Here is a 15,994-nt window from a genome sequence, read left to right as displayed (position 1 = left end):
TTCTAAACATATTTAATGCACTGTTGAAAATGCTCGCTCTGTTATCTGAGCTCAATCCATTAACACAAACACCCCGACTCCTTATCATACTGCCTGTGGGAAACAATAGAATGGCACAGTCTTAATCACCAGCCAGACACTCTGACTCATGAAAGTCTATGGAGAAACAAACTTCATTAGCATCGCCATAAAGCATCAGCTCAGTGTGGGGTTTGAGTGAAATATAACATGCCTGACAACAATGGCGGGGTTAGTAAGGGGACTGGGGGGTTATTAGTGTATACAGCGCTAGGGGTTATATTACTGTATACAGCGCTGGGGGTTATATTACTGTATACAGCGCTGGGGGTTATATTACTGTATACAGTGCTGGGGGTTATATTACTGTATACAGCGCTGGGGGTTATATTACTGTATACAGCGCTGGGGGTTATATTACTGTATACAGCGCTGGGGCGTATATTACTGTATACAGCGCTGGGGGTTATTACTGTATACAGCGCTGGGGGTTATATTACTGTATACAGCGCTGGGGGTTATATTACTGTATACAGTGCTGGTGGTTATATTACTGTATACAGCGCTGGGGGTTATATTACTGTATACAGTGCTGGGGGGTATATTACTGTATACAGTGCTGGGGGTTATATTACTGTATACAGCGCTGGGGTTATATTACTGTATACAGCGCTGGGGGTTATATTACTGTATACGGCGCTGGGGGTTATATTATTGTATACAGCGCTGGGGGTTATATTATTGTATACAGCGCTGGGGGTTATATTACTGTATACAGCGCTGGGGGGTTTATATTACTGTATACAGCGCTGGGGGGTTTATATTACTGTATACAGCACTGGGGGTTATATTACTGTATACAGCGCTGGGGGTTATATTACTGTATACAGCGCTGGGGGTTATATTACTGTATACAGCGTTGGTGGTTATATTATTGTATACAGCACTGGGGGTTATATTATTGTATACAGCACTGGGGTTCCAGCTTGAATTTTGCTTCCCCTTTCACCAAGGAAGCTCTATATTTTTGTTTGAAAACCTTACCTTAGTGCAATTTGCTGCTTTGGGCTCCAGTCCATCCATGGAGACCAGATCTTTGAGTAAGCTCGTTTCCTGGTAACCGCCTTTCACCCCTTCCAGCTTGAAGTTGGCGTAAGGCCTTTCAAGGATCAGTCGAAGGCTTATAGCGAATCCCGCCATGTCGATGGCAAATGGACGATTAGGGTCGAAAACCGTCTTCCAGCCAACAACTCTCCCGCCTGGACTGACCTTTGGGGACTCGTATCGCAAACCTCCCACGAAGGCCACCGGCCACACGGACACTGTTCTTGTGTACCGCATCTGTGTAAGAATATGTCATAGTAATTCATCAAACAAAATATCGTACAACCTTTCCAAAATCTGAATACTGAGCTTAATACACGTTAAAAAAGATAATAGTGAATGAGTGAAAGATTGCGTGTGTGAATGCATGTGCCCAAGAAAAAGCTAAGTCAGCAGAAAACAGAGTTTTGGGCAACAAGTATAGCTGACCAGCAATAGGAAACTAAGTTGTGAACTCCCGGGCGAAGCAAGGAGGAAAGAATATCTACAAAAAAATAGGGACAAGTAAAAATAAACAATAACCTATATATAGTGAAAATGTAAAAAATAAAAATTGACAACATCAACAATTGCCAAAGACATTAACACGTTAAAGCGTAGAAGGCGCTGTGCACGTGAGCTTACAGTTCGTGAAGGGGATGAGATGGAAGGAGAGGATGAATTGATTGTAGCGAGGGTGATCTGGAGAAGTCGGGGGTCTTGAAGGTGGGCAGGGCGGGGGGTTTTCTTTCAGAATGCCGGTTGGGGGCATCAGGAAGGATAGACTGAAGATTATTAACCTGTTTTATTTTACAGTCAATTTGCAAATTTTAGTCCAACAATTATTACAAAAGGGAGAGAGATCACGCTGAGCTTTACCAGAACCTACTGACTCCGGGAACGGAAGCATGACGCGGTACGGGAAGAGCGAGTGGTAGCACACGGAACGCACACGCATTCTTATCCCAAAGAAATTAAATATTTTAACGTGATCACAAGACACGCAATGTCTAATATGTGCATAAAAAAAAATCCATCATCATTGGAAGGTCCTAAGTGGCCACCATAGCGTCCAAAGCGTCCCTTGGTCAAACTCATCCTCCGCACACCTGGGGGAGTAGGAAGGATTTACGAGCTGCACTTTTGTCCAACACCTGGAGGTTCGCTGCTGCAAAATTGTATATTTTTTTTGCCAACTCGCAATAATTTAAGCTGTTTACTTGATTAACCCCTTAATGACAAAGCCCGATTGTCCTTAAGACACAGATCCGCTAAGGTTTATTAGCCCGCTTAAGTGGAACAGCACCTTTAAGAGTCATGGCGATATTTTCAGCACAATATTCTATTCAAATACAATGAAAGTCATTAAAGCCGTTCCACGGGCTGGAGGTTTTGATAAATAATCCCTGCTTTAAGGAGTAAACACCAAAAATCCGCGATCCGTTAATGGAGGACATTAATCACTGCCGGGGTGGATACTTATTTCATATTCCGTCGGCTCCGTGTTCTCGTTAACGAGGGATGCAGAACATTCTTCCTGGGTATTGAGTTCAGCGAATATTCTAAATGATTTAGGTTACGAGATATTTATAAAAATCCACCCCGTGCGGATTAGAAGCCCTAATTAACCCCTTAATGACAAAGCCCGTGCATGTACGGGCTCAAAATGCATTGTTTTCAATGGGTTTAGGGAGCGCCCGTTGTCCTTAAGGGGTTAATTCGAGTCCCTAAGTACGTCTCTTTTTTTTTCTGGCCCGGAATTCTAAATATAACAGTTTTTTGGGGGGGTTTTTTAAATACAATTTGTTCGCCGAGGCTTTTTCGACGACGGAAACGCTTCTCAGAAGGTCACTTTATGAAGGACCCCCTATTGTCAACGTACTAACGAGGGCCGCTTAACCCTTTATGGCGCAATCACCGCAGCCCTCGTAAAATGAGGTCTCTGACCTACTATGCGTAAAAAAAAGATTAAATCACGATTTAATTAAAGGGTAAAATATATATATATTGATTTTTTCCCGCAGTGCTTAATATTGGAATTTCAGCATTAATAGTGATTAAACACGCTTTAGAAAGCCAATTACACGGGGAAATGAAGATATTTATTACGCTTTAGCCTGAAGAGCCTTCTAAAGGAGAAAATGAGATGTCACTCGTAGGGAAACTATTACCTCTTCAAATAGCTCCAGGCTGTAAGTGTTGTCGTCGTCTGCAAAATATACAACCCCTTGGGGCGGATTGGAAGGATCGATGTTTTCTCGGAGCCATTGCAGCCCGAGGTTCCGTTGCATGGTTCCCCGAGGGGTATGGGTTGGGGTTTTGGAAAGCCCTATTTTGAGGCTGCGTGGGCTCTCGGCGTTAAGGTGCGTGAAGTTGAGTCCTGCCTTCTCCAAAAGGTTGGCCACCAGCTTGGTTTTCCGGTGGGAGTCTTCGACCACGATCCAGTGCAAGTTCACGACGTGCAGAAAAGTGTTTGCCAGCCGGATCAACTCGGCTTTCTGGACAGGCCGGCTGTACGTTGGGGTGATCACGTAAATCGTGGGGACATCCTGGGACCAAGGAGGGGGTCTGGAATATACGTACGTCCTGACAACCACCGGAGTTTCGCGGGTGACGTGTTGATGGACACATTGAGGACCTTCTTCTTTAGCCTGCGTGGCATTGAGCAGAGGCTTGGCCGTAGAATTGTCCCCTGATTCTTCTGAAACATTAAAGATACAAAATAATTAAAGTTATGAATTATACTGTGATGTCATGGACACTGTGATGTCATATTACATTATGGTAGTGAAAGATAAAGCTAAGTGGCTCCATCGCTCCCTTGTTCCTCCCGGGAACTCACATATGGACTGGTACACATATATTTATACACTTTCCCATTTACACATACTTACACGCTCACACTAACACACATACTTACACTAACACACAAATGCATGCTAACACATACACACTTACATATAGACACTCACGCTAACATAATACATGCAAACTACTCACTCCTCCCCACTCACTCCCTCTATCCCTCCCTAGCTCCCTAATCCTCTCACTTTACCCCCTTTCCTCACCCGCAGCCACCTTTTTTTGCTGCTGGGACACATTATGTGAGTAGCCTCACTTTTACTGGAGGGTCAAATATCCTACGTGACTCCGCAGTCTCTGTACTTCCGCGAGTTGGACCTTTCAGTAGAATTTCGGACCGGCCCGGGGAACCCCTCAGCACCGTGACATGAGTAGCAGCCTAGGGACACCCTCCAGATGCCGGGGGGGGGGGGCTGTTTAAAAACATTACTGTTCCTTTAAATGCGTATTTTGTTTTCTTGTTGTGCTTAACCTGCTGACGATACAATAATTCCGATTCCTCTTAATTTAATTTGATTTGATTGATTTTTTTCCTCAATTCTCTGTTTCTTCGTGTTTTTTATGTTATTTCAGTAGAATTTCGGACCGGCCCGGGGAACCCCTCAGCACCGTGACATGAGTAGCAGCCTAGGGACACCCTCCAGATGCCGGGGGGGGGGGCTGTTTAAAAACATTACTGTTCCTTTAAATGCGTATTTTGTTTTCTTGTTGTGCTTAACCTGCTGACGATACAATAATTCCGATTCCTCTTAATTTAATTTGATTTGATTGATTTTTTTCCTCAATTCTCTGTTTCTTCGTGTTTTTTATGTTATACCGAAGTCTCGTGTCCATCGCCAGCTGCGAGCGGATATTTCCCCAGGACCCTATTAAAATGTCTCTGAAATTAAAGATGTTCTCGGGCAAAAAAAAAAAAGGTAAATTGACAGCAGACACGGCGCGTTGTGCTTGATGCGGGGCGCAGGAAGGATCGGTTTTGCAGAATTTCTAATGATTTGCCCCCGGGGGGCCGTGGAGGAGCAGTTATCAGGAATCTAATTGGCCGCCAGCAGTGGGTGAAGTACATTAAAGAGAGTCTATGCCGTACGTCGCGGGGACGATACACGATCGGGTTTAAGAAGGATGGAATGACTCCGTTTTATTCAATGTTATAAAAAAGGTCAAAGACATTTATATAAAGCTGCAAAAAAAGCATTTAGCTATAACCGGCCCCCGAATCTGAATGAAGCAGAAGCGAACTTACATAATCACTTAGCAAAGGCTCTGGACTTACTGAATTCTGGTTATTAAAGGAAAAAAATGTGGGAGACATATAGGGAATAAACGACCCCCAGCGCTGTATACAGTAATATAATCCCCAGCGCTGTATACAGTAATATAACCCCCAGCGCTGTATACAGTAATATAACCCCCCAGCGCTGTATACAGTACTATAACCCCCAGCGCTGTATACAGTAATATAACCCCCAGCGCTGTATACAGTAATATAACCCCCAGCGCTGTATACAGTAATATACCCCCTCAGCGCTGTATACAGTAATATAACCCCCCAGCGCTGTATACAGTAATATAACCCCCAGCACTGTATACAGTAATATAACCCCCAGCGCTGTATACAGTAATAACCCCCTCGGCGCTGTATACAGTAATATAACCCCCCAGCGCTGTATACAGTAATATAACCCCCAGCACTGTATACAGTAACATAACCCCCAGCAATGTATACATTAATATAACCCCCCCAGCGCTGTATACAGTAATATAACCCCCAGCGCTGTATACAGTAATATAACCCCCCAGCGCTGTATACAGTAATATAACCCCCCAGCGCTGTATACAGTAATATAACCCCCCAGCGCTGTATACAGTAATATAACCCCCCAGCGCTGTATACAGTAATATAACCCCCAGCGCTGTATACAGTAATATACCCCCTCAGCGCTGTATACAGTAATATAACCCCCCAGCGCTGTATACAGTAATATAACCCCCAGCACTGTATACAGTAATATAACCCCCAGCGCTGTATACAGTAATAACCCCCTCAGCGCTGTATACAGTAATATAACCCCCCAGCGCTGTATACAGTAATATAACCCCCAGCACTGTATACAGTAACATAACCCCCAGCAATGTATACATTAATATAACCCCCCAGCGCTGTATACAGTAATATAACCCCCAGCGCTGTATACAGTAATATAACCCCCCAGCGCTGTATACAGTAATATAACCCCCCAGCGCTGTATACAGTAATATAACCCCCCAGCGCTGTATACAGTAATATAACCCCAAGCGCTGTATACAGTAATATAACCCCCAGCGCTGTATACAGTAGTATAACCCCCAGCACTGTATACAGTTATATAACCCCCAGCACTGTATACAGTAATATAACCCCCAGCGCTGTATACAGTAATATAACCCCCAGCGCTGTATACAGTAATATAACCCCCAGCGCTGTATACAGTAATATAACCCCCAGCGCTGTATACAGTAATATAACCCCCAGCGCTGTATACAGTAATATAACCCCCCAGCACTGTATACAGTAATATAACCCCCCAGCGCTGTATACAGTAATATAACCCCCAGCGCTGTATACAGTAATATAACCCCCCAGCGCTGTATACAGTAATAACCCCCAGCGCTATATACAGTAATAACCCCCAGCGCTGTATACAGTAATATAACCCCCAGCGCTGTATACAGCAATATATCCCCAGTGCTGTATTCAGTAATATAACCCCCCCAGTGCTATATACAGTAATATAACCCCCAGCGCTGTATACAGTAATATACCCCCAGCACCGTATACAATATTATACCCCCCAGCGCTTTATACAGTAATATAACCCCCCAGCGCTGTATACAGTAATATAACCCCCAGCGCTGTATACAGTAATAACCCCCAGCGCTATATACAGTAATAACCCCCAGCGCTGTATACAGTAATATAACCCCCAGCGCTGTATACAGCAATATATCCCCAGTGCTGTATTCAGTAATATAGCCCCCCCAGTGCTATATACAGTAATATAACCCCCCAGCGCTGTATACAGTAATATACCCCCAGCACCGTATACAATATTATACCCCCCAGCGCTTTATACAGTAATATAACCCCCAGCGCTGTATACAGTAATATAACCCCCGCGCTGTATACAGTAATATAACCCCCCAGCGCTGTATACAGTAATATAACCCCCAGCGCTGTATACAGTAATATAACCCCCAGCGCTGTATACAGTAATATAACCCCCAGCGCTGTATACAGTAATATAACCCCCCAGCGATGTATACAGTAATATACCCCCAGCACCGTATACAATATTATACCCCCCAGCGCTTTATACAGTAATATAACCCCCCAGCGCTGTATACAGTAATATAACCCCCGCGCTGTATACAGTAATATAACCCCCCAGCGCTGTATACAGTAATATAACCCCCGCGCTGTATACAGTAATATAACCCCCCAGCGCTGTATACAGTAATATACCCCCAGCACCGTATACAATATTATACCCCCCAGCGCTTTATACAGTGATATACCCCCCCGGATATAATGTATCACTTTTTATACATAACCTCAAGTCATCAAAATGCTTTTAAATAGGCGCTACCCTCTGGCCCCTCCCCGTTTATGTGATGGAACGTACCAATGCATACAAGTGACCAGGGCAGTGACCTTTAGGCAACAAAAAAAATTAAATGAAGAATTTCTAGATTCTCTCCAGTATCCCTGACCCCGAAATCTCTCTTCCCTCCATAAATGGATCCTGCAGGCTTCCCGGGTCCAGCTCTCCGGTTTGGGATGAGTGTGTCTGTGTGCTTTGTGTATGCATTCCGGAGGTGAATCTCCTACTTACTTCTCAGCAGGGTGAGGTAGCGGGTGGTCGGATGCTGGTGCCACAGCGTGAAGAGGAGCGCCCACGGGAGCACAATGAGTAACGTGGTGAGAAGGTTGCGTCTCCTCAGCATACTGCAGCGACGGTGTGTAGCTGGACATCGCTTTACCTGGGGGCAAACAGGGTAAGAAAAGCGTGAGTGAAACATATACACTCTTCATATAGACATATATTATTTGCCTGCAGATCGGCCCCCATCCGGTCGCCCTTTTATTCCTGCTGTAAAGACTCAAAACGTAATCAGTCGTTGGTCTCGTCTTAGATTCAGGAGCCGTATGTCTATCCCATGTATGTTTAATTTCCCTTACTGTATTAGCCTCTACCACTTCTGCTGGGAAGCTACTCCCCTTATCTACCACCCTCTCACTAAAGTAAAAAAATCCTTATATAACATTTTTTTTTCTTATCTCCTTAAACAAATAGAAAAAAATAGCAGAAGACACAGCACTTCTTCCCGTGAGGAACATGACCCCAACCCCACTCTTGTTCATGGACATGTTTGCTCCATTCAAAAGTACAATTTCAAAAGCCATAAAGTAGGTAATATGAGAACACTCATGTCGTTACACTTGCCCCATACTGGACCCATTAGCGTGTAACAACATTAACATATAACGCATGCATGTTAAACAATAACACGTACATGTGTTATCCCTATGTATGTTGTCCATATGTCTGCACCATACCAGAACATCTAAGAAATAATATTCCTTACATGATGTCAGATGTTACCCCACGTCGTGTATTTTATCTGGACCATGTTAATTCTAGCGTGTGGCCATGCACATGCGTGTGACATCTCCGGGTTCTACCCAGAGTCTCCAGGTGAAGCTCAGCTTCCCTGGGTCTCCAGATTAGTTTCTTCTTTCTTCAGGCAGAGAGAGAGTGAGGTTAGGCCACACCCACTATTTACACAATCCCCGCCCACTTCACTAAAGGCTGCCTGAGGCTAGTTCCACCCCCATGCATAGCTAGCACCACCTCTTCACATAGCCACTCCCCCAGAAGAAGCAGAGCTTCTGTTCCCAGAAATGGTCTTGTGGTAGAAGAACACTGATAGGCAGAGATGTTTTATTGCCATTGCAGCAGAAGAATCCTCAAGTATTCATGTGTTTTTTTTTTATGTTATGAGGCTTGAAATTAAAAACAGATCTCCTAAAAATGTATTTTTCATTATACTACAACTTCGTTATCCCCTCTGTACTACTCCTGTCGTTGCTGGTCCAGTACAGGGGTTTGTGTTTACTTTTTGACCACTGATTGGGCAAATGAAGCAGATGCCAGGCTGGCCAGTGCCCAACAGCCCCAATCAACTACCTTCACTGGATACCGGATACATATGGCGAGCGCAAGCGTACAGAGTGAAGCTCCCCAGTATCATGGAATACACGTCATCGCAGGGCTATTGGTAGTTCTTGACTACAGTGATGGCGCCGGTGACCGGCATAGCTCTATATGTCTTGCTTTAATATGGGACTTGATATCATCGGGATATGATGTCATTGGTACTTGATGGTAATTGGTTCTGCTGCAGATAAGGCAACAGATAATAGGCCAGTGACTGTTTCCCATTGGGTGATTGGTTGTATAAAGATGTCCCCTATCCATGATGCAGACACGTGATTGGTTCGTAACAATGCATATAAACCGTAACCAGGGCTGTCTTTACCACAGGGCAAAAAAGGCCAGCTGCCCAGTGGCCAAAAATCCTCAGCTGCCCCGGACCTCATCGATTCTTGGCCACTGAGCAGACGCGTGTCCAGGGCTGATTAGAGCCTCCCCAAGCCTCTAGTTACTTGTTCCTGTGTGGTGTGTGAGCAGGGAGTGCTTTCCGCGCAGGGATGTATGTGTAAGAGGCCGAGGGCTATTTTGTCACTATGTTTCCTAGACATTATTAGCTCTCCACCAGATGCACCAAGAGTCCTAGTCCATCACGTCTGTCCAAGACCTTTTGGATGAGCACCAGGATAATAAAACGGATAATTGCCGGCCGGGGGAGGGGGAAACGCCGCTGCAATGCAAAAGAGAGAAACAAGGAAGCAACACCCCAGCAATAACCCAAAATCATTAACCCATCACGGGGGGGGGAATGGTTCAGGAAAAAAGTGAGCTCTACCTGTTTAGGAAGGGAAAGAGGTTGACCCCCATCTCTCACCCTTCTTCTAACCCTTTAGAGCCCGCAACAATGTTGCAGGGCTACTCCAATAGGGAAATTGGCCAAACTTTGTAGTCAGCCTCCATCGGAGTAAGCCTCTTTCTCGAGACGCCTTTATCCCTCCAAATACGACTTGATTTCTTCACCCATATATTTTTTCACGCGTTAGTAAATACACCCGTTTTCCAGTCCGCTAATTCCAGCATCATATCATTTCCTCAGACGTTTTCAAACTTCAGAGAGGTTCTTAATTTAATCTGATTGGTTCTTCCTCATCCCATCGAATTAATCCTAACACCATGTGACAGGTCTGTAATACCGAGGGGGAGAAATTAACCCTTTCGCCTCTGCAAAGCACCCTCAGCCGGGAAATAAAACCTTGATTCGACGTGTCACAATATTACGGAAATGATCGATTTCGGGCTATATTATTTTGCCAAACCCATGTTTTTTTTTACTTCCCTCTGGTGTTTCCTTTAAGTGAAACATGTAGCGAGCAGTGCCGTGGCGTTATGTCGGTAGCATTATAGGATAATTCTATTGTATGTAGCCAAAGAGGCGTTCTGTCCATCTGGAATGTAAGCTGTATGTCTAATGATGTAATTATTATTGCAATTTAAAATCCATTTAAAAAAATGATATTGAAAAATACAGGAAAACCCCGAATTCACTAAAAGTAACGGGTGAACGTTTCCATGACCACGTACTTTAGTCTGGGTTGGTTTCATTTTTTTTTGGTCTAACCTGGTCTTTGTTTCCCACTTTTGACCGGAGAATTCAGGGCCGTATTAGTGCCTCGCTGCTGCTCATTGGACGCTCTCAACCTCATCTTTGGGTCCTTTCTTTAGTAACTAAAGCGGTCTTTCTTCGGAGTTGTTTTCTGTGACAAACAAAATGCTCCTTTCTTCCGTCTCTGTGAGTTCATTTGTGGATCTCGCCATAGAATCCCTGCGGTTCGTATTACGTTGGGCCAGAGTCGGCTTTCTCCGCCATTCATTCATTAACAATCGTCTCTTAGAGTTTGGTCGGCGGACAGAAATCCAAGTAACATTGATGAGGGTTCCAAAATTTGCTGAGCTGTTGATTCATCAATGAGCTTTCCGTGGTGACAGATTCCTTCAAAATGAAGTAAACAGCTATTATGTAGAGAAAACCCAAATCTATCTCCATCGGAACTTTCCTTCTCATTCCGAGTTGACACCTCGGGGATCAATGCATTCATAACAAAAATAGTTTGGTTGTAGAAGTCACCCGAGGTAAGGAGAACATCACCGTGACATTCTACTCTAGAGCACTGAAGTTTCTTCAATGGTTTATAGAAATCAGAAGTTCCGTTTGTATCAGATTCAGCTGGAAACTCTTACGTTCTCTGGTTTCTTCTTAAAACACCATTTGCAACAAAGACCAAACACACCTGACTCTTCCTTACCCAGGGATGATTTTCAGCGGGGTCACATAACTTTGGCCACCTGGATCCTTTTAGTGGCAACCAAGGGACACTCGTAAAAGACAGATCTTGCTGTGTCCCTCATCGGAAACCTATGCAGAACAACATGGTGGCCACCCAAGAACTGGGAGTCCCAGGACATTTTACTTTTTCATTCAGCCCTCTCCTTACCTCTTCCTGTACAAGCCGTTGCCAACCGGGGGAGAGCTGGCACCTTCGGGCCCTGGGGCAGATAAAACCAAAAGCCTCTAGTGCCCCCACCCCCCAGTAACTCACACACTTGCACACTTTACACACATGCACTCTCACACACTCACGCTAACGCATATGCACACTCACACCTACACACATATATACTAACACACACTTACACATATCACTAAAACACACATACACATTCATGCTGACACACTCACACATACATACATACACACATACATACACATACACATTCACGCTAACACACAAATACATACTCCCTCCCTTACCACTTTTTTTACCCCTTACCTCACCCACAGTTCCAGCTTTCTTTTTTTTTCCTGGCACAGGGTGTACCAGTCCAAAATTCTTCACAAAGGGCCAGTCCAGGTTGGCCCAGCCCTTTGTGGAGACATTTGGACTGGTCCAGGGGGCAATTGCCGACCTGCTCCCAAGGCCAACCTGCCCACGTTGCCAACTTGATTCGAGCCGAGAGAGATGTAACTGGTTCTTTTCAAACAGTTTATGCTTATAGTGTCCGCACGTAACTCACAGACAGTATATATATATATATATATATAAGAAAATAGATTTTTCTCTCCTTAATTGCAAAGAAAAGCAGGTATTTTGGGATTTTTTGAGCCATATCATCATTTATGGCTTATTCTGCACCTTTCCTTCTCTCCTGTTAACCGATCACTTCCCACTTTCTGTGTTGGTTTGTGATCTAATTTTAGGTTAGAAATGCCAATATCAAAACTGAAAAACAGGCAAAAAGTTGAATATTTGCAGGTACTTTGAAGAAATAGATTATAAAAAAAAAAATCTTATTCTCGGTGAAAACGTGAGCTTTTAAGATGTTCCGTATTTATTGAATACCACACATGGAGAAAGTCTTATTTCTGTGCAAAAATGTGATTTTTCTTAATAAAATAACTGCAAATAACTCCGATTTCTCAGATCTGTTCTTCAGATGTTCAATGACACGTTCACTTGATATTTTTCTATTTTTGATATTTTTCCATTTTCAACATTTTTGCTGCTTTCCTGTTATATTCATTTTGGCGGCGGGGGCAGAGCAAGGGGGGTAGAGCGTCACCGTCAGCGCATGCACGCTTAGCATTCTCCTGAATCCTGCTCAGTGGGACAGCAGGATAGGGGCCAAATCAGGACTGTCCCACACAAATTGGGACAGTTGGGAGATATGCATCCATGGACAGCTGGGTTCTGCCATTGCCATGCGGCACCACGGAACGTTCCGATCTCCCAATAAATAACATTTAATGTGAATTGTACATTTTTTATGTTTTTTTCTCCCCCTCTGGCTGTAAAGGACTTTCTGCTTCCACCGCAATCATCTAGACCCGTCGGAGATTCCGATACGATGTCCGCTAAGAACTCTGAGAGAAGCCAGAGAAGGCCTTCAATTATTTATGAGGATGACCCCGGCCGTAACACCCCATGTATTATTCATGGTTGTTTGTTCCCCGCGCATGCAGCCGGCCGCCAGACACAATTCGCCTCCAATTTAAATCAGGAGGAAGGAGCCGCTCCATCTGTCTCTCCCACTTGCTTTTCGTGTTTTTCCCCAAGCAATTACCGAGCGGAGAACTATTACACGGAGAACCATTTCTCGCTTCTACCAAGGCTTCCGAAAGAAAAGAAGAGATGATCCATCAGACCTGCTACTTCACACTCTTTACGGGAAAATAAAATCAATTACTTGTTTTTTTTCTTCCCCCAGAAGAAGAAGGGGGTCTAAGCCCTGGGGGAGGGGCTATGCCGGAAAATGACTTTATGTGGGATACATTTCTGTTGCACACCTGATCATTATACATCAGGCATACAGAGGCCCTTTATCACTCCCATCACTCCTGTGTTCCAATGGCACTTTATCACTCCCATCACTCCTGTGTTCCAATGCCCCTTTATCACTCCCATCACTCCTGTGTTCCAATGGCCCTTTATCACTCCCATCACCCCTGTGTTCCAATGGCAAATTATCACTCCCATCACTCCTGTGTTCCAATGGCCCTTTATCACTCCCATCACTCCTGTGTTCCAATGGCCCTTTATCACTCCCATCACTCCTGTGTTCCAATGGCCCTTTATCACTCCCATCACTCCTGTGTTCCAATGGCCCTTTATCACTCCCATCACTCCTGTGTTCTAATGGCCCTTTATCACTCCCATCACTCCTGTGTTCCAATGGCCCTTTATCACTCCCATCACTCCCATCACTCCTGTGTTCCAATGGCCCTTTATCACTCCCATCACTCCTGTGTCTCAATGGCCCTCTATCACTCCCATCACTCCTGTGTTCCAGTGGCCCTTTATCACTCCCATCACTCCTGTGTTCCAATGGCCCTTTATCACTCCCATCACTCCTGTGTTCCAATGGCACGTTGTGTTCGCTGATCCAAGTTTAAGTTTAAAAGCCTAATTGATGGTTAGAAAACCTGTTTGCAATTTTGTTACGGCCGGAAATGTCCTCGTTGTCCATAAAAACCCCCAAACCTTTGAATGGTAACGTACATTTTTAATTGTTATCTTGATTGCTACATTTTGATTGTTAAATTGAACTTACTTTTTTCAGCCTTTAACTAAAATAGGCAGATTTGATAGAAAATGTAGCCGAAGTTGTTTCCCTTGTAGAGAAGGCATCAAAGTGTCTGTTTTTATACATCCAGCTAACAGCTACCAGACGGAAAAGTATTTAATGCCCCTCGTTTTCTAGTCTCCTGTGGAATATTTTAATGGAGCAGCAGAGAGAAGGTAAAAAAAAGTGCAGAATCAGCATAATTTCAAAGCCATTAAAGTTCCGTCGCTCGAGGCTTTTCCAGACTCTCAGACAGAAATATTCTCCTTTTCTCCGTACGTATTATTGTGTTCACTGCGTCGGGTCAATTCACTCCGACTACAGGGGCAAGCTGTCATTGGAACAGAGGTCCTGCCATCCCCAACTAGCCGGCAGATCGGCCCCATCCGGCCCCCGTCTAGTCACCCATTTCTCCTGCTGTAAAGACTCAAACCTTAATCAGTCGTTGGTCTCGTCTAACCGTATTACCCTCTACCACTTCTGCTGGGAGGCTGTTCCTCCTTGCACACCATTCTCTAACTGCTGTTGACTGCTTGGGGATGATAGGAATTAAAGTGTGGAGTCTGATTTCATCACCTAAGATTACAAAGACAGCTGTGTTTGGACTATGTCATCTAGAATCCACAGCGAATCAGAATGCGGCTGAGGATAATGGGAATTGTAGTAAAAAAATCACGTGCCTGTGATTCAAATGTATGTTTAATGCATCTTTTGGACTTTAATTTTTAAACATTTTTCCCAGGCTGGCTGTAGATGCAGATAATCGTGTTGCTGTAACTATCGTGACAACGTAATACCTAAACCAATGTATATGGATGATGGGAATTGCAGTCCATGGACCCATAAGTGGTTATATTATGTACAGGAATAGAAGTGTCTGCCGTGGAGCTGTCTGGTATTTGTCACTCGGTTTAATATTTTCAGCCCTAAAAGCCCCGATAATGTGTATAGAAATAGCAGGAAACGGGGTAAATAAACCCCATTATTATTCTTCTAAACGCTCCCCACTCAGTTACAGAAATAACTCCGCCCCCAGCCGCGCCTCTAACCACACACCCATTTCCCCCTTAAAGACCGTTGTGTCCCCAGATGTCAGTGGGACCGCCCACTGACATCAGCAGGACCGCCCACTGACATCAGCGGGACCGTCCACTGACATCAGCAGGACCGCCTACAACATCAGTGGGACTTCCTGCCCGCATCTTGCATGGTGGGCTCTCGGTAGCCGGAGCCATAGAGTTCCCGGGAACGGACTAGGCCTTTATATGATTACCCGTTCATTACACGTCAGACTTTTTATAACACAAGGGCGGGGGGAGGGGTTGTTATGGTGATATGATCACTTTTCATACAATCTATGTGTAACCGCTAATGACTTGATTAATTAACACGTGGAAGGTTATATTTCCAGCCAAAAATCAATCTTATGACCTTATCAAGCATACGGCTTCTTGCCTTTACAATGAGAAATGTCTGTAAAATACCGTATACCCGGCCTAATTTACCGGAATATTATTCGGCCGCCGTGTCTCTGCGTCTACAGAGACGGTGGAAGAAACTCTACAAGCTGTCAGCGTCTCCAATTAAACCCACGGGGAGCTCCGCTAGCCCATGGACCTCTGGGCGGCCGGATCGATCCCTCTAGCCAAGTCCATCGGATATAGTAACGGATATTTCCCGCCGCGCGGGTCATTCTGCCGTCTATCACCATGCCATTGACT

General features: G+C 44.6%; 1 protein-coding gene across 1 annotated transcript in view; it reads right to left on the bottom strand.

Moving 5' to 3' along the window:
• The window catches only part of LOC128473321 (galactosylgalactosylxylosylprotein 3-beta-glucuronosyltransferase 1-like), a 41,535-nt gene that overhangs the window by 2,477 nt on the left and 23,064 nt on the right, over positions 1–15,994 (bottom strand). Inside the window, exons 2-4 of the mRNA XM_053455478.1 lie at positions 7,836–7,983; positions 3,273–3,802; positions 1,063–1,359 (exon numbers count right to left, since the gene is read on the bottom strand). Of these exons, the coding sequence (XP_053311453.1) occupies positions 1,063–1,359; positions 3,273–3,802; positions 7,836–7,947 (939 nt within the window). The 5' untranslated portion in view covers positions 7,948–7,983. The remainder of the gene's footprint in view (positions 1–1,062; positions 1,360–3,272; positions 3,803–7,835; positions 7,984–15,994) is intronic.

The sequence above is a fragment of the Spea bombifrons genome, chromosome 2, assembly GCF_027358695.1.
Source record: "Spea bombifrons isolate aSpeBom1 chromosome 2, aSpeBom1.2.pri, whole genome shotgun sequence".
Taxonomy (NCBI): domain Eukaryota; kingdom Metazoa; phylum Chordata; class Amphibia; order Anura; family Pelobatidae; genus Spea; species Spea bombifrons.
The sequence above is the reverse complement of the archived record's forward strand: the minus strand, read 5'-3'. Positions and strand labels throughout refer to the sequence as shown.